At 37.2% G+C, this 20669-nt stretch overlaps 1 protein-coding gene across 4 annotated transcripts in view; it reads right to left on the reverse strand.

Annotated features, from left to right (window-relative positions):
- The window catches only part of ZBTB44 (zinc finger and BTB domain containing 44), a 67142-nt gene that overhangs the window by 12453 nt on the left and 34020 nt on the right, over positions 1 to 20669 (reverse strand). For 3 of the 4 annotated variants that reach the window (XM_026505389.4, XM_026505390.4, XM_026505388.4), the window contains exon 2: positions 15908 to 16981. The exons of the other annotated variant lie outside the window; for it this stretch is intronic. In XM_026505389.4, coding sequence (XP_026361174.1) covers positions 15908 to 16925 — 1018 coding nt within the window. In that variant the 5' untranslated portion in view covers positions 16926 to 16981. The remainder of the gene's footprint in view (positions 1 to 15907; positions 16982 to 20669) is intronic. 4 annotated transcript variants of the gene reach the window in all.

Genomic DNA, 20669 nt, shown 5'->3' on the forward strand with positions numbered 1-20669 from the left:
ATAAGCCAAGATATTAATTGCAATCTGTATCTCCAAGCCCCTAAAACACAGAACATAAAGAAATCGTTAACTAGAAATCATATGTAAGACAACAGCCTTATATTACTACTTAAATTCTTTTAGGAGTATTTCTTTGATATAAGTTTCAGAAACAAGCAAATTCAAATGTAAACTAAACAAAAATCTGCATAAAATTAAATAATGTTGTAACAATCATTTAAGGAAGCACTAGTTTTATTTTTGAAAACTTTGTGACATATGACCGTACATAGAACTTTTATGTAGAATTCCAGAGACAGCTATAAAGTGAATACATATCTGTGCAACCTCTATACAAGTCCCACTAAAATACCGCCAGCATCCTGTAAGTCCCCATTTACCCTACCCTGATCACAAACCCCTCCTTCCAAGAGGTAAACACTTTTCTTTTATGGTCATTACTTCCTTCCCCTTTTTCTTGTCCCTCTTCTTTTTAAAAGTAATTTTATTTCCAACATATGTACCTATAAACTATGGGTTGGTTCTTGCTGGAACACAGCCACGAACCATCTAGGGCTGCTTTTATACCAGTGGCAGAGCAGAGTCATTGCAGTTGTGACAGAGACCACATGGCAGCTGAGTCTAAAACACTATCATGCCCTTTAAGGGAAATCGGCTGCCCTCACCATCAACAGTACAGTTTTGTATTACTGCCTGCAAACTTTATATACATTGAATTACACTGTATGTACTCTTATGTCTTCTTTCTTTCAATATTGTGGACTGATCCATGCTATTATAGGTGAAAGTTTATACTGTTTGTAATATTCATAATCTATATAGCCATTTCACTTTTAACGTACAGTTTCAGGCTAATATGAACAATGCTGCTGTGAATATTCTTGTGCAAGTAACTTAATGCACATATGCATGTTTTTTTAGGGTTATCTATACCTAACTATAGAAATTGTTGAGTTGGGGCACCTGGTGGCTCAGTTCATTAAGCATCTATCTTCAGGTCAGGTCATGATCTCAGGGTCCTGGGATCGAGCCCCACACTGGGCTCCCTGCTCAGAGGGGAGCCTGCTTCTCCCTCTCCTCCGCTTGTGCTATCTCTGCTTGTCTCTCTCAAATAAATAAATAAAAAATCTTGGAAAAAAAAAAAAAAGAAATTGCTAGGTCATAGGATATGTGTATCTTTATTAGAAAATGCTAAACTCTTTTCCAAAGTGATGGTACTAAATTTTCATCACTACTTGCAACGAATGAGAATTCTGTCATTCTACCTCCTTAGCAATACCCGCTATCGTTGAATTTTTTAAAATTTTGCCAATCTGGTGGGTGTGGAGCAATATTTCATTGTGGTTTGAGTTATATTTCCCTTATTACCAATGAGGTTGAGAACCTTTTCATATATTTACTGAACCCCCTGTTCTGTGAAATGCCTGTTCGAGTCCTGTTATTGAGTTGTCTGCATTTTATTACGAGTTTTTTTCATATTTCAGTGACACATGTTACAAATATTTTTCTCCCTTCCATGGCTTGTCTTTAGATGACCAAAATTTAATTTTTAATTTAACTGAATTTATAAGTATTTTCCTTTACGGCTGTGTCCTTTGGTCTTGTTTTTAAAAATCCTGGGGTGCCTGGCTAGCTTAGTCGGTGGAGCACATGACTCTTGATCTCAGGGTTGTGAGTTTGAGCCCCATGTTGAATGTAGAGGTTACTTAAAAATAAAACCTTAAAAAAATAAAAAATAAAAATCCCTCCCTATCTGAAGTAATCTTATGAAAGATTTTGTTTTGCCCTTGACGTTTAGGTCTTTTCTTTAATCCACCTGGAGCTGATTTCATAATCAAACACATTTACTGAAAAGTCTGTCTTTTCTTCTCTGCTCTGTAGGCCTCTAAGTGTGTGGGTCTGTTTCCAGGTTCTCTATTAGTCCCATCTGCTTGTCTGAACTTAAATTAATGCCAGTCTTCAGTTACCAGAGCTTCATGATCCGATGGAGCAGTAAGTCTTCTCACCTTGTTCATTTGCTTCCTGAACTCCTTGGCTATTCTTGGCCCTTTGCATTTCTTTATACATTTTAAAACAAGCTTTTTAAACATAAATGATAATAATCATGCTATTTCCCCTCTACTTTTGGTTTGGAAATGATATAATCTTTCCCTATTTTTACTGGTTACTTTGGAAAATAGACACACAATTACCAAAGTCTGAAGTTAAGCAAAACCTTTGAACATTACAGATCTTTGAAGAGTTTAACTCCATTTTCCACATACTCATATTCTGCAACTTATGAATTACTGTGTATTTTACTTCTTTGTTTTGATAAAGTCCCACAAAACATCATTATTCTTTTATGCAAGCAATGTTTACCTACATTTGTCCATATATTTGACCTCTTCCTTCGCTCTTCATTCCTTCTTGTATATTAGACTTTCCATCTGTGCTCACTTTGCTTCTGCCTTTGTTTCACCTTCATTCTCGAGAGATATTTTCACTGTTTGTAGACATCTAGATCGGCAGTTACTTTCTTTTAGCACATTGAGGATATTATTCCACTGGTTTCAGAAGTCATTCTTTTGAAGGTAATGTCTTGTTTTGTCTTATTATTTTCTGAATTTTCTGTATAATGGATCTAGGTTTGAATTTTTATTATTCCTATTTGGGATTTGCTGGCCTCTAATCTATGGATTGGTGTTTTTCATCAATTCTAGAAAATTCTCAGCCATTCTCTTCTCTTCTTAGGGCTCCATCAAACCTACGTTTATATTGTCCATAACCTTTATCCTCTTCTTCACAGTAGTTTCTACCACTGTCCTGTGATGGTTAATTTTGTGTATCAACTTGACTGGGCTAAGGATGCCAAGATACCTGGTAAAACATTATTGCTGGGTGTGTCTGTAAGAACATTTCTGGAAAATATTAGCATCTGAATCAGTAGGCTGAGTAAAGAAGATTCTCCTCACCAATTTCGGGGGGGGGGGGTGTTCACCCAAACTGTTGAGGCCAGAATAGAACAAAAAGGTAGAAGGGCAAATCTACTCTCTCTCTGCTTGAGCTGGGATATCCATCTTCTGTTCTTGGACACCGGCACTTCCAGTTCATGGGCCTTTGGACTTGAGACCTCCTTATACCACCAGCCCTCCAGTTCTCAGACCTTCGGATTTGTACTGGAATGACACCACCGGCCTTCCAGGGCCTCCAGCTGGTAGATGGTAGACTATGGGACTTATCCTCCATAATCATGTGAGTGAATCCATCCTAAGAAATCTCCTTCTATATACCTATATATAGATCCCATTGGTTCTGTTTCTCTGGAGAACCTTAATACAATACAGTCTCTCTCTGGGCAGCATTCAGGTGATTTCTTTCTTTCTTTCTTTTAAAGATGTTATTTATTTGTCAGAGAGAGAGAGAGAGAGAACACATATGCACACAAGCAGGGGGAACAGCAGGCAGAGGGAAAAGCAGATGTGGGACTCGATCCCAAGACCCTGGGATCATGACCTGAGCTGAAGGCAGATGCTTAACCAACTGAGCCACGCAGCCATCCCACAAATGATTTCTTTTAATTTATCTTCTGATTCACCGATTCTCTCTCCTGCAAAATCCAATCTGCTACCAAAATGCTGACAGAGTTCTTTTTTCGGTTGCTTTTTTCTTTTCTGGAAGTCCTATTTTTCTTCCCCCTCAAATCTGCTACAACTTTTTACAGTATACTGTTGTAATTATTGTTCAAGTTTATTTCATTAAACTTGGTAAGCATATTCATTTTATATCTGTGTGTGAAAACTATGCCAATTTATTTCTGCTGCCTGTTTTTGTTTTCCTGTTGGTTCTCTCTCTGCTGTGTTTCCTTGTATACCCCGGTTGTCTTTCACAGCGGTAATTGCCCTTGAAAATGATTTGTAGAGAGAATGATTTGCTTAGGTTAGGATGGATATGCCCTCTTCCAGAGAAGCTTTATGTTTGCTTCTGCTAGGTTCCTGGAGGGCACTACCTAAACCAAATTCACTGAAATTCCCTGGCCTACTTGTGCAAGGAATAATCAGGTTCTATATCTGCAAGAGGGCTGGTCAGTGGCCACAACTTCTCAGAGATGTGTTTTTTACACCTTTTCCTTTCCATCTTCTACTCTGCCCACTGCCAAGGCAGCTATTTCCACATTCCTCTGAAGTCTAGAGGAAGGGGAGCCGATTTAGTTGTAGTGGGAAGTCCTGTGGGGTCCCAACTTAGTGTAGAGCAAGGTCTCTAAGAGCAGCTTTCACATGCTCTGGGCCTTAACTTCTGTTTGCCTTGCTCTTTGAGTTGATGAACCAAAGCCCATTTATTTTCTGGCAAATGTCTTAGGAAACAACTGGTTTTAGTGCTCTGATATACATTTACCTCTGGGTTGACTTCCCCTTACCCCAAGTTTAACTTGGCAGTTCCCCGACTATCTTTCAAATACTTCTAAGGTAATTTAAAAAAACCCCTCACGTTGTTGTTTTTAGCGGGAGGGAGATCCAAACAACCTAGCCTGTTCTCATCAGAGACTGAACTTTGCCAATGTATTTATTGTATGCAAATAAGCTGTGCTTTACCAAATGAACAAATCTGAGTTAAAGTTGTGTAGTCTACTTTAACAGCAAGCATGCTTTTGGTTGCAGTATTTTAATGAAAGCTAAAATGAACTAACAGTTTGCACAATACCATATACATGTGGATATTTAATAAAAATCATCTGTTATTGGACACTTAGAATGAAATTTCCTTCTCATGAAAACTTAGAATCCAGTACTTCAGTTTTCCCCTTTGGAACACTTGAATTAGCTGACATTATTAAGAAATGAATACATTTTCCACTTAAGTAAAATTTTCCAAAAAAATAACCTAATCCCTTTCAAGGCATCCAAACTTACTTAAGTCATTTGTGCTAGAAAATTTGTGACATTTTGCCTTGACTTCTTATATAAAGAATACTAAATATAATTTTGTTTGTTTCTTGATGAGTCATGGCAATCATCAAGGATACTGATTATTATACTATGTACTATTACACTATAATACATTAATAAGGATTTTTTGAAAGGACACAGGACTGTGTGCATTTACATTCATCCCCAACTGCATCTGTATTCTTTCTGCACACCTCCCTCCCACTCCCCAACCTCACTCTAACTGCTGTGTGTTTAGCATTTCTGTGTGTGCCTTTTCATATTCTCTTTCCCTTACTGTCAAAAGACATTTATGCTTTTCCTCATACCTGCTTATCCAACTTATTCCCAATACTTCTGATTTGTTTTTAATACAGATTGGGGGGCCGGATACTGCTAATTTTAAGAAAGAACTGTTCACTTGTCAACATTTCCTTCCCAATTCTCACTTCTTTCCTTAAAGAAAAGGGCACTCAACACTAACATTTCAATCTGTCCTAGGATAAAAACTGGAAAAATCCCAGTATTTGGACCTGGTCACCATGGACACACACAAAAATGTACTTTATAGCAGTATTCTGCAGCTCTTCAGAGTGCAGGCAATATTAAAGCTTACAGGCAAAGACTTGCAAAAAAGGACCAGAGGTGTGAGTAGAGCAAGTCAGGAAGACTGATGTAACTGACAATTTGCTCCTCACAATCAGACCACACTACTTCTAGAGGGCGCAGGGCCTTGGTCAGGTGGAAATAAAAACCACTCTGCTTTGGACTGATTCCAGCATTGTCAAGAGTTTGCTTAAAAAGCTGGTCAAAAGGGGCGCCTGGGTGGCACAGCGGTTAAGCGTCTGCCTTCGGCTCAGGGCGTGATCCTCGCGTTGTGGGATCGAGCCCCACATCAGGCTCCTCCGCTAGGAGCCTGCTTCTTCCTCTCCCCCTCCCCCTGCTTGTGTTCCCTCTCTCGCTGGCTGTCTTTATCTCTGTCGAATAAATAAATAAAAAATCTTAAAAAAAAAAAAAGCTGGTCAAAAAAGAACTAAAAATGGAGTATAAGATACATCTAGCAGATGGCCCCTCTTAAAACAAAGAATATACTCCTCTTGCCCATGGTTATTAATGCACCAAAAGCTAAAAATAAAAACTACCCCAAGTTAAATTAAGACTTAAAAAGTACACTTTAAGAATTCTATCTGTACTGTGGACATTATGACACATAAAGAGTGTTACATCACTTATGCAACTATTGATAAAAATCTTGTAAACTTTTTCCCAAGGTGATGGTTTTTGCCAATGATAACACAAGTAATCCTATGAATTGGAATTTAATTAAACCAATTTAATAGTGGGATACACAAACAATATTACTTTCCTTGAGGTACAGTGATGCTTCTTAAATTATGAAAATGGAGTTTCCTTTCTACACTATAGGGATTCTGCTTGCAGTGGTAATGAAAGCTAAGAATTCTGAACAGAACGCTCTCACCTTATGAAACAGTAAAGCAGATTTATAGAGACAATCAGCAGTTTATATGGTAAGGGTTATCTTATCAAGAGAGATTCTACTCTCTTCCACCAATTAGTACTATATGACAGCTTCTGTAGCATCAAACGGATTCCTGTCCTGCTGCTAACCACTGCTTAAGTACCCAAGACACAAAAACTCTTCTGGGTGGTGAAAAATAACTCCAGTGGTCATCCACCACTGAACATCTACCATGTGCCACCACTCTTCTACATGTTTTTAAAAGATTATCTCATTTCATACTTGAGAAAGAGAAAAGCAGCCCCTAACATCCAGGAACTGGCCTGACACTGACATTCAGGAGTGGGCACTGTGGTCAGAGCTAGACCCTGGTGCTTTATGTGCACACAAACAATCTCACAGAACAACAACATGAGACCAGGTCACAATGGTCTGAGACAAGACACATAATTTTGTTTAAGCACAGCCAAAAACAAGGTCATTGTGCAATTACAAAAATACCAAACATCCCCTTCTCTAGCTAATAAAAGTTACTGCTGCTATAGGTTCACATTAGTCTGCAATCCTAGATATTTGTTAAGATACACAATCATAGGGATGCCTGGTTGGCTCAGTTGGAAGAGCATGTGACTCCTGATCTCGGGGGTCATGAGTTGGAGCCCCACGATGGGTGTAGAGATTACTAAAAAGAAAAAAGAAAAAAAGATACACAATCATAGTTTTCTCCACTTACTGGTACCCCCAGTCCTGAACAGACCCCACCACTTCCATGAATTCTCCCTAAAATCACCTAACACAAGCCAAATCCTCTAAGCTCTTTCTAACATCCTCTTACTGAGAAGCCCTAAAGACTCCAGGGTGTGTGATCTCCTACAGTGCAAATGAGCAATAAACTCAACTTGCTCAATTATAGTTGTGCTCCTGGAAGTCTCTGGCAAACAGGCAATGGCAGGAATGGAGATTCAATTGAAATTCTTGTTCTTTTGCACTGGGCACCTTGTTAACAGAGTACACATCTAAAATCCCTTTTGAGGTGCAACCTGCCCTTGGCTGGGAGGTAAGTTCATTATGAATTGAGCTCAAATATTTCATACTAAAGTCCTTCAGTGGTGGGTATATTTTCTTTTCCTAGAAAATCTTTTGGGAATATTTCGGTTATCTACTCAGATTTGTCACCGTTTCTTGGTGAGATTGTTTTCTAGCCTTCTAATACCTGCTCCTATGATAGGTCTGTCTAGTGTGTTGACTCCTGTCTATAAGAGGAATAGATTATAATAAGGATGGAAATAGGCCCAATTAGTCCATCTGAACTGGGCCTGGAGGCTGAGTTCAGAAGATCTCTGGCAAAAACTTTTCAAAACTACGAGGTATGACACAGATGAACCTTGAAGATATTACAGAAAGTGACAGAAGCCAGTCAGAAAAGACCATATATTGCATGAGCCTACTTATATGAAATATTTAGAAAAGGCAAATCTATAGAGTATATCTGTGTTTGCCTAGGGCTTGGGTGGGACTAGGAGGGATTCACTGCTAAAGGTACAGGATTTCTTTCTAGGGTGATGAAAATGTTATAAACTTAGACTGTGGGGATGGCTGCACAACTTTGTGAATATACTAGCAATCACTAAAGTATACACTTTAAATGGGTGAATTTTATATGTAAGTTGTATTTCAATGTTTTTTTTTTCAATCAAGATGTTTTAAAAAAGAAAAACTTTATAAGGACTTTTTCAATTTTGTCTGTGTCCCCAAGAACTGCTTTGCTTACTTTCATATGCTCAGAATCAGGTATTGTCTGGTCCCTGATCAGTGACAACTGGCCTTTAGCTGAGCCCTGAAATAAAAAGTTACATAAGCATTATTCCTATGGACCATTGCAGTTCTCACGAGTTGTCTCAATCTAAAACTGCCGCCCCTTCCAGGCCAAACATCTGCTTCCTTCATGTTTCCTCTCTGTAACACTAATTAATACACTTATCTCTAAACCGATTTCACCAATGACAATCTGGAACTGCAAGTGGCCATCGTGGGGGGAGCTTCTGACATAAACAAGACTGTTCACTTGAGATGCATCAACACTGTGCAACACTTGAGTGGGGATTTTAAGAGGCACCGCTGTGGATATTTCCAATGTGTGGCCTTGATGTCACTGACACAACCTTGTAAGACATGGATATGGACCAAACACTGAAGTACAATTAAATACCTCTGAATGAGCATCAGTTTGTTCTGGTTATTGTTTATTTTTAGGATGGCTTCAGGCTTTCTCATGCGAAAGAGCTATGCTATAATGGTGGGGGGAAAATTACTAGATTTTATATTTCTGACTAGGAAAATCCCAACTTATTTCTCCAGTAACAGGACCACACACTCACTGATACTATTGTTAAGAACTTCATAAACATTCTATCTTACTGAGACTTTCCACTGTCCTTATCACCCACAAACTTCAAGAAAAATAAAGAGAACAAGTAGCCATAAAAAAAAAAAAAAAAAAGAAATCTTGCCATTTGCAACAACATGGAAGGACTTTAAGGACATTATGCTAGGTGAAATCAGAGAAAGACAAATACTGAATGATCTCACTTATATCTGGAATATAAACAAACCAAGCTAAAAGGTAACAGAAAACAAGAGAACAGAGGGGTGGGTGCCAGAAGCGGGACGGGGTGTGTGTGTGTGTGTGTGTGTGTGTGAGGGGGGATGGGAGAAGCAAGTAAAGGTGGTCAAAAGGTACAAGCTTCCAGTATAAAATAATTAAATCATGGGGATGTAATATATAGCATGGTGACTATAGTTAATATTGTGCTGCATATCTGAAAGTTGCTAAGTGAGTATATCTGAAAAGTTCTCATGACAAGACAAAAATTCTGTTGTGTGGTAACAGATGTTAACTTACTGCTGTCATCACTTTGTAATACATGCAAATACTGAATCATTATATAATGCTGTATGTCAATTATACCTGAATAATAATAATAATAAAACATCACTGGTCTAAATGAAGAGAGACTTAAGAGACCAAAAAAAAAAAAAAAAAAAAAAGGGGACAAAAAATACAAATGGAATGTTAAAAAAATAGAAAGTACCACATTTATTATGACTTTTTTATATTCATAAAAACAAAACAGGAGAACAAATGGAATTCCCTTTTTTTTTTTTTTTAAAGATTTAATTTATTTATTTGACAGAAGGGAAGAGAGAGCACACAAGCAGGGAGAGAGGGAGCAGCAGGCAGACAGAGAGGGAGAAGCAGGCTCCCTGCTAAGCAAGGAGCCCAACAGGGGACTCCATCCCAGGACTCTGGGATCATGACCTGAGCGGAAGGCAGACGCTTAACTGACTGAATGGAATCCCACCAAATGGAATTCTAAAACTATAGTCATAAAAGCACTTAAAAACCCTCAAACTTTCACAGCCCCAAGTACTGCCAAGAAACCTTGATGGCAATAAGATAAATGCTCTTTAGGACTCACAAATTAACTCCTAATGAGTTAATAATAGGCTGCCGTTTACAAGTGGGAATTTTAGTTTAAATCTTACGTTCTAACCTTTTACTAGCTGATATGACTGAATACATGATATTTGCAGCTTTATCATAAACAGATATGAGCTACATTATGAAAACATTCACCAAAGAAGCTTCTGAATTATTTAAAATCTGGAGTTTTGGTCTTCCGTTAAAGATGTCACCAGAGAAAACCTGTCATTGACTATCATTAGAAAGGAACTGATCAGGTATTATTAACAACTGATTGAGCAGTAAAATTTCAAGGTACTGTTCACTAGATTCATATTTCCCAACTTAGAAGACATACAGCACATCTTTTTGAGGGCATCTTCAGAAGATACTGACTTAAAAAGTAGCTCCTTCCCAAGATGACAAAATCCTATTTATTTTCTGATTCTTCAGTAGTCTTTTTTATCCCTTTACTACTATCTACTATCACTACTAATCTTGTCTAATACAACTAATGTGATCTCTCATCTATATCCCAATGTTTTCAACTCCCTAAGATCTCCTTTTGTCACTTAAGGAAAAACAAAACTCTTGTAGGTTTTCTCCAGACCATAATGACTACTTTGAATTTAACAGATCACTGAATCTATTATCCTCTATCTGATCTAGCTTACAAAAATTTAATAACTATTCCTTTATAAACATGTCAGAAGGTAGCTTCCCTTTTAATGGCCCCTTGTATCATATTATATTTCAGCTCTGAGCCTTGAGAAAAAATGTTCCTTGATCTGACATCATGAAAATGCTTCTGCTGAAGTCATTACAATCTATCATCAAGGCCTATTCAATCAGAAAGACATTAATACTGGGGCATCCTGATTATGACAGTCAGAGCTTGTTCTCTTCAGAGACACTTCAGCCTGGTTCACAGAAATGTTTTAACTGATAAACAGTTTCCTCAAGGAATCTGTCTGTTTTAAGGGATATAAAACCGCCTCACTCCTGTCGTAATGAATGATACTTCTATTCCCCAAACCCCCACCACTAGGATACTACTTTTTATGGGATCACAGGGTTTACAGGTGCCTGCTGCACACTAACTTACCCTGTGTATTTGTGGTAACTGGTAGGGATTTTCAGACATTAAAAACTACTACCCCAAATTGTACAACTACTATGTTCCTGGTGGTATTTTGCTGGATGGCACGGACATAATTCATAGATAGGTATTACTACCCTTACTTTACAGTTATGGGAACTCAGTGAGGTTAAATGACTTCCTCAATGTCACACATCTATTATGTGGCAGAAACCAATAGCGGATTCTAGATCTCACTCCAACCCCTGAACTTTTAATCATTAGTTATACTACTTCTCCATATGGTCAATGTTGTAATTCCACCATTATTCTAGCTGCCCACCTCCACAAATTATCTATTCACTACTGCTACAGAAAAAACTGTCAAATTATCCCTTAATATAACTGACCCCCTGTAACAATTGCTTTACTTTTGATGGTAGATTTTAAAGTTTAGAAAAAATTGAATTCCTTTAACACAGTAAACTGTGGATTATCTAGAACTATTTACTTTGTCTTTGGTGTCTAAAGATAATTGAATACTTCAAGACAAATAATAAAGCCATATCATGAAGTCCTTCTCACTTATATTTTTTCTTAAAACTATACCAGATATTAATGACCATCTTTTTGAGTACCAAGATCCAACCAAAACTTAGCAGATTTTTTTTCTCTTTTAAATTTGCTGTATTTATTGCTTCTATTTGCTCTAAACTGGGGATGTCAGATTTTACAATCCCCTGCTGGGCTACCTGGCTTTAATAAAAGGAACTTAAAAGAACAGGTCAAATCCTATCTGAATTAACTTCATGGATAATCAAATTACTATTTCAGAATTTTGTAATACTGGGCGCCTGGGTCACTCAATCGGTTAAGCGTCTGCCTTCAGCTCAGGTCATGATCTCAGGGTCCTGGGATGGAGCCCCACATCAGGCTCCCCGCTTGGGGGGGGGGGCATCTCCTCTCCCTCTGCCCCTCCTCCCTGCTTGTGCTCTCTCTCTCAAACAAATAAAATCTTAAAAAAAATTTTTTTTGTAATAATGAATGTGTTAAATATTATATTCTCAGTCCCTATGAAAGACAAACCACCTTTTAGATATCTTCTTTAATAAATTAATAGTAAAATTAAGTACTCTTATGAAGTATTCTTATGGAATACAGAAAAAAGGTACCACACATATTTTTCCTTTCTCCTGCCCACACTTTTTGACTGCCTACTACACTCCAGGAATTTAACTTTACTGTAAAGCTTTGTTTTATTGTATACATCTGGAGTTAAGATAGGTTAATTGAGAATGATTAGTACATTTACTATGAAGGCAAGGAAAACAACTCTTTTGGATTATTTGATTATATGATACTCAGATCTTACCTATTCACATGTCAGCTTTATAATAGAATCTGCGTCTTTGATAGTATATATTAGAAATAAAGCATACTTATATAACAGATAGGTTATTCTATTTAAGTTCCTAACTTCTCTATTTAATCATGTTAGTAAGGTAGAAAGGCAAAAAGCTCAACTGATTAGATATACCGGAGAGAGGTAAAATCAGACTATTTCACACGCCTAGTTAGCAAGATATTGAGTCAGATTGATATTTGGTTCCTAAGTTCTTAGATAAAATGATTAAAATAGTAATATTCATTAAACAGTTCATTATTCAGAAGGTGTTCTGAGGATTAAAGACTAGTATTTAACAAAAACTTGGTCGTATGAACAAACAGCTAACATTAAATATATTATTGAATGCGTGGTCACTGGAATTCTTCAAAAGTATCATGTCCATCGACGGATGAAAGAAAGGTTAAAGATGTAGTGTGTACACACACACACACACACACACACATGAATACTGCTCAGCCATAAAAAAGAATGAAATCCTGTCATTTACAATAATATGGATGGATCTAGAAGGTATAAATAATGCTAAGTTAAATAAGTCAGAGAAAGACAAATACCTTATGATTTCACTCATATGTGGAATTTCAGAAACAAAGAAAAAAAAACAAAACCAAAAAACAGACTCAAATATAGAGAACATTGATGGTTGTTACCACAGGGGAGGTGACTGAAATAGGTGAGGGGGATTTAGAGCACACTTATCATGATGAGCACTGAGTAATATACAGAATTGTTGCATCGTTATATTGTACACCTGTAACTAATGTAACACTTTATATTAATTATACTGGAATTAAAATTAAAAAAAAGAAAAAAAACATCTTGACCCAAATTCAGGAATATGATTTTTAGTTGGTGCTGTGGGTACAACTGTGTCTCCCAAAAAGTTATGTTCAAGTCCTAACCCCTGATATGTAGGAATGTGATCCTATTTGGAAATAGGGTCTTTGCAGATGTAATCAAGTTAGATGAGGTCATCCTGAGCAGGGCTGGCCCTGATCCAAGGACTAGTGTCCTTATAAGGTTAAGGGAGACTTGGAGCCAGAAACACATGAAGGCCACATGAAGATGGAGGTAGCAATCAGAGGGATGCAACTATAAGTTGAGGAACAGCAAGGGGTATTTAGTAACTGCCAGAAGCTAGGAAGAGGCAAGAAAGAATCCTTTTCTACAACCTTCTAAGGGAGCATGGCCCCAACAACACCTTGATTTCAGAATCTGGCCTTCTGAACTATGACAGAATAAACTATTGTTTTGTATCATCCAGTCTGCAGTACACTTTGTAATGACACTGAGAAACTCATACAGTGGGTCAAAATTCAAGAAATCAACAAAATTAATACAATATTCCTGGTTCTCCAATCTTTTGGAGAAATCCTCCTCATTATTCTTTATGGCTTTTCTTCTCTCCCTGAATATAGATATTTCTCAAGGATCAGTCCTTTGGTTTTAAATTATATATATTTTTTCCTGTTGAGATTCAATCTGTCACTGCTAAAAGAAAACCCCTAAACTGGTAATCTTCAGTCTTGATTTCACCAATCTTGCTTTTTCAACTGCTTTGTAGCGTGACATTACTTGGTCATCACCCAAGCATAATTCACACAGAACTGACTTTGTTGACTTACTCTTAAAACTAGGTTCCCACCTTCTTCCACTGACTTTCATATTGCAGTAACAGAATTTAATAGACTCCTATCCATTCTATAATTACCATTATTTTTTGTATCATTAAGAAAAAGTAACTGTAAAAGATTAATTGTAATACATATCTCTTTTTAGATAATATGAAAAATTATGACTTAGAATCAGTGAATATAATAAAATGCTATCACTATTTTTCTAGTCATTTTTCTAGTCAGCCCTCCCATTCCCACCATCCATATTCAATATCATCAGGTAGTAATGATTCTTCCTTTACGAAGTCTCTTATCTCTTTATAGTTTTACTCTAAGCATCTTCATTCATACACATCTTCATTCATACAAAAACAACTCTACTGTAACTAGTTTCTGAGACTGTCTCTGCCCAGCCAAACGCCCCTGCATACTAATACCAAATTAATTTTCGTAAATATCTGTAAGTGTCTTATTTTTATTCCCTTTAAGGTAGACTCCTTATTACCAAGAGGAAAACACTGAAGCTTATGTGGCCTAGCTGTGGCCGACAAGGCTAGTTGCACATAGTATCCATTCTCCTCCAATTTTGTTTGAGGCAGTTATATACCCAACTAATAGACATATCTCCTCAGATTCCCTCACAGCTAGGAAAGACCACATGATACAATCTGGCAGCTTTTTAAAGGATTTCTGGGAACATTTGTGCTTTCTTGATATAAGCACTGCCCCCTTCTAGAATATGAGACTAAAGATGAAGCAAGCATCTTTTAACTATGAAGCAATAAGCATATCAATGAAACTGACAAACTAAGGATGGTGGATTATAAATATCCAAGGGACCTAGGCCACACTGATTACACTGTAAAACCACCATACCAGTCCTGGACTTCATACTTCTGAACATTTTATGTGATAAAAATAAAACCCCGTTTCATCTAAGCCACTTTGATGGGATCTGTTATATATAGTTAAATGCAATCCTAACTGAAACTAGGGTTTAAGATTCTTCATGATATGCTCTCAACTGCTCATTTTCTCTTATCTCTCATTATTTCCAATACTTGCAGGCTTCCATGGTTTGTTCACATCATTTTATTTTATTTTTTTTATATTATAATGATTTTTTAAATTATATTATGTTAGTCACCATACAGTACATCCCTGGTTTTTGATGTAAAGTTCCATGATTCATTAGTTGCGTATAACACCCAGTGCACCATGCAATACGTGCCCTCCTTACTACCCATCACCAGCCTATCCCATTCCCCCACCCCCCTCCCCTCTGAAGCCCTCAGTTTGTTCACATCATTTTAAACTGAATTTGCCACTTCCCAAACATGTAATGGTTTTCCACATCTCTGGGCTTTTATTCATTTTTAAGAAAAGTCATTCCCTCTCCTGGGCAAACTCATACTTAGTGACTAAAATCCAGCTCAAATATGTAGTGTTAACTTGCTCTTTCCTTTGTGACCCTCAACACTTTGTTCATATCTCTAGCCTAGTACTAATCACTGATTTACACCTCTGTTTCCTCAATTAGACTATTAAACCCTCCGATGCAGGGACTATGTCTTTTTCATCATATATCCCCAATGTTTCGCATAGGGTAAGTTTTCGATAAATATTCTGACAAAGAATAAAGCACTAACTGGATTTTTACAAACTTGTATATTCTGCATTGAAAATAATTCACAATTCATATATAACATAATCTGCCTTTGACCTGTCAGAAATTGTTAAGCTGTCTTTTTTCTTTCTCAATGCATAACTTGTAAAAAAAAGAAAAAAGTACTAAGAGTATCTAAAAAATCCAGTTACCATGTTTTATTCTTTTTCATAATTCCTATAGGATCCAGCACAAAACTTTTATCTAAAACGTACTTAAAAATGCTCAAATTGGAAAAAAAAATGCTCAAGTTGACTTTACAGTATCATGAAAAACACAGAAGACATTATACCTATAGAGGAAGACTGTGGACTAATCAGAAGGTCTTCTTGGACTTGTTCACTTCCTGGCACTGTCTGCTGATCACTCAGTGAACTCTGAGATGCACTGACAGGCTGAGACACTTCCTCATGGACCTCCTCATCACTTAACCTTTCTACTTTGACCCGGACATCTTCTTCAGTACCCATAGGCAAGGTAGTTTTTGTGCTCTCACAAGTCACATAATCAGTCATTCTTCTCCCTGTCTCAGATGGGCCAGGTAATTCTAAAGTCCGGGTATTTTCTGCCTGCTTAACCTTATCAGGCTGAATCCTTCGATCAATTCCAAAAGGAAAAGTCCAGGGAAAAGCTAAAGAAGAATCAACTGGTTGATTTCTATTTTCTGAGTAGGAAGCTGAAGAATTCAATACCTGGGGAGAACTCGTTTGCGTGCTACACTTAACAGGACTTTCAGGAGACATAACAATGTAGCTTTTGCGCTTTCTCCGGGACTCTCGGCAGACAGGAATGGTTCTTTCTACCACACTGCACTCTGAAGACACAGGCGAAATACTTCCATCTCGAGAAGTAAAATTGCAGTTAGAGTTATTTTCTTGTCCAGCATCTAGACCCTTTTCTGGTTGGCTGTTGGGTGTATTCCATAAAATGCTTGATTTCATGAACTCTGAGCAGGTGCTGGCAACACTAAACATTTGCATATAGCTGGCTGCAGCTAGCACATCAATGATATTTTCTGTGTTAATTGACAGAGTGGCTGTGTAAGCATATTCTAAAAGGGGTATAAAGCCAGTCACTGTAACATGATGCAAATCCAACACATTCTTGTTCTCATCCTCTGCTTGGCCTACAAGTTTGGTGCGAAAGAAATCACTGCAAGCTGCTAGTACCACCTTATGTGCCCGGAAGATTTTGTCCTGGACACGAATAGTGATATCACAAAAATGTCCATCATTTCGCAGCATATTTAGCTTTCCAAGCATTTCCTGGCTGTGGGAAGAGGAGCTATGAGTAAATGTTTTCACACCCATCTTTTCCTTCCTCTTCTACAGATGCTCTTCAAGGATGCAAATGAATCAGAAATGTCCTAAAAAATACATAAAATAAGCATTAATTGATAGTGTAGTGGTTGAAATAGAAGGTGATTTACATTATTTTCATGTGGCCACTGCGCTAAATAGAAAAAGCTGAAGGATGGTAGTGAGAAAGTTCAAGGTAGGGAATATATTAAAATATATTAAATATATTATATATATTTATATATATAATATATTTATAATATATTAATAATATATATTAAATTAAATAAAAATATATTAAAATATATTCTCCTTACCACTCCCCCAAACTCTCTAATTAGTGGAGTCTCTGAGCTACTGTACTTCTATACAAATAATAGTTTGTATAGAAGACAATTATATAGATTTACAACTATAGAGCGCTCTCTATGCGCCAAACACTGTTCTAAATGCTTCACATTTGATAATTTAGTTGATTCTCCTATCTGTCAATAAGGACATTATTATTCCCGTTTAACAGAAAAGGGTTAACTATTTTGCTAAAGTCAGAGAGTTATGAAGTGGCAGACCCAAGGTTCAAATCCAGACTGGCTGGCTCCACAGCTGCCCTCTTAACCTTAACGCTATATACTGCCTCTTTTAGGATATGAAGTGATTAAATATAGGGGGTTAAGACTTCAAGTTTTAGAATGTGATAGGCCTGGATTTTTTCCCTTGACAATTCCTCCACGGTTGTTATCTGTAACAACCTGTTACCTGTAAATGAAACAATATATATGGTAATGCTTAGCACAGTACTTGGAGCTTTGCTCAACAAATCAAAGCAGTTATTTTTATTGTTTATGTTCCTAATACAATGAAACAAACTTTCTGGAAATAAATTTATTAAAAAGTGGTTACTAATCAATCAACTGATTGGATTTTCCCTTAAAAAAGAAGTTAGTTTGCCTTTATCAGATTTCACATTTACTAAAAATACAAAAAACTGGTATTCTCAAATAGTTTTAATTTAGCACATCTAATAATGCTTCAGTTTTTATAGTACTTTCCCCCTAACCTCTTTTTACACCCTTTATGTGAAGTCAGGGAGGCCTCTTCATAAGGATAAGAAAGCTAATGCTCAGAAAAATTACGTGACTAACAAATGACAACCAAAGCTACAATCTGGGTCTTTTGACTCTTAGATCACAGTATTTTCCAGTTTAAAAAAAATACAACTATGTACATTAATTATTTTAACTGTTACAAATAACTTTTTTTTATTGTTAGTACTGAAATAAGTATAAAACAAAGCCACTTTGGAAATTATTTCTAGATATAAAAGATTTCAAATACTTCAAAAATATAGCCATCAATTTTAAAAGATGCTAAAGATGTTGAATCTTTAATGTACCTGGAAAAATTCTGGTTCTGAGTATTAAATGAATACACAATTACTGACATATAGTGGACACTCAATAGTAGATATTACTACATATTTGGTGAAAAATGTGATGATAGAGTATTTGTATCCACATCACACACAAGGAGCAAGAGAACATGAGGTCTTAACCTGAGAATCATGGATTCCCTAAGGGAGCCATGATCCTTCTGAAACTGTATATAGAATAATGTCTGCATGTATGTACGACAGCTTTCATCATATTCAAGGGAATCATTGGTAGGAGTATGGGTATTTATTATCTCTCTTTTTTTGCATATTAAGCAAATTTTTTTTCTTTAAAAACCCCCAGCATACTGCCACAAACTGGGGTTTGCAGGTCCTCTTGGTTCAAACTCTAAGTCATACAGAGTAGGTCTACCTTTTCTTTTCCCTTAAAAAAGCCTTCAAAAACTGAAGATGGCACTCACATGCCACTCTTTCCCACAGTTTCTCTTCTTTAAAAACTAAATATCCCTAATCCCTTTAAGTGCTCCTTAAAATCTGATTAACATGCTTGTTCTCAACCATCTCCACTCTTCAATGTTCCTTTAATACTGGTCCCCAGAACTGCATGCAAATATGGCAGGTATAGCAGGATTGTAACTGAGCATAACTTTACTATTTTTACCTCCCTTGTTTTGGGCACAAATATTAGTTTCAGGTATTCTAACAGCCAAATTATAACTGATTTTGCTCAATAGCGGATTCATCAAATGTGAGGCAGTTTATTATATGAAGGGAGAAACGTTAAGTACAAATAAAACATTATCCTCGACCTCATTGAGCTTACAGTCCTTATGAAAAAGACATGATCCTAACCGAGACTACAAAAGGTGTGCAGCAGTGCTATGTGAAAACAACGAATGAAATAATTCTGAATGCAGAAGGGAGAGAGGCATCACATAGGATAGGGCCTAATGAAAGTAGAATTCTGCCAGGTGATAAAGCAGAAAGGAGTTCCAGGCTATCATGGAATCACACATGATCTCAGTGAGTGTTCACTATTCTGATGTGCCTCTCTGTGCAATGTATGTACTGGCAAATTGTTAATGGGCACTGTACAACATTCTAAATGTGAGCATGCATCTGAAACTAACATAACATTGTATGCTAACCGTACTGGAATTAAAACAAAAAATTAAAAAAAAAAAGGAGGGGCGCCTGGGTAGCGCAGTCGTTAAACATCTGCCTTTGGCTCTGGGCGTGATCCTGGCGTTCCGGATCGAGTCCCACATCGGGTTCCTCCGCTGGGAGCCTACTTCTTCCTCTCCCACTCCCCTGCTGTGTTCCCTCTCTCGCTGGCTGTCACATAAATAAATAAATTCTTTAAAAAAAAAAAAAAAAAAAGGAAAGGGGCGCCTGGGTGGCTCAGTTGGTTAAGCATCTGCCTTCGGCTCAGGTCATGATCCTGGGGGCCTGGGACCGAGACCTGTGTCGAGCTCCCCGCTTAGCGGGGAATCTGCTTCTCCCTCTCCCTCTGCCCCCTCCCCCCGCCGCCCTCCTACCCCACTCGTGCTTGCTCTTCTCTAGTGCTCTCTCAAAATAAATAAAACCTTAGAAAAATAGTAAAAAAAAAAAAAAAATGTGAGCATGCAGAGGGTGGTGTCAGTTTAAACATCAATCCATTACATAAACATCCCTTTGAATGTACTATGCAGATAAATGTGTATGTAAAGGGGAAAAAAGAAAAAAAAACCTAAAGATTGCTAGCTGAATAAATACAAGGTCACTGAATATTCTAATATGGGAAGACAAAATGATCAACCTGGGATAATACAACAGAAAGGATAAAAGGCATAAAGTCCCGTGCTAAGACAGCCAGGTAAGGCCACTGAAATCATTATCTTGATTGTTATCAGAGATGAGTTCAAATATAAATCTACTTCATATACCCTTCCCAAAGACAAGTAATCACAATACACTAGGCAGCTGAAATTGGTCTAAGCAAACCACTGTTTAACACATTTGCTGATCTCTCTCATAGGAAAAAGATGAAAAGGAAGAAAATGGAAGGACTATATATAAATTTTTTGAGGCACCACAGGAAACTGGCTTCTTTAAAAGCCTGGCCCTCAAGAGTGCTTGGTTTGATTGGGATGATGTGGTTCACGGAGGAAACCACATGCCTTGAGAGCAAGTGACATAGTCTTAATCCAGGGACCATCTGCATGAACAAAGGTGTGAAGGCAAGTAATTAAAGAGCATTTGGAAAACATGTGCAACAGGGTCTTAAAATGAAACCATTTCAATCTCGGTTTGGGTGGAGGACTCAAACAGATACTGCTGGCCAAAAGTGAGATGTAAGGCCACCCATGCAACAAGGTAGTGGAAAA

This window comes from Ursus arctos, unplaced genomic scaffold, assembly GCF_023065955.2.
Source record: "Ursus arctos isolate Adak ecotype North America unplaced genomic scaffold, UrsArc2.0 scaffold_22, whole genome shotgun sequence".
NCBI lineage: Eukaryota > Metazoa > Chordata > Mammalia > Carnivora > Ursidae > Ursus > Ursus arctos.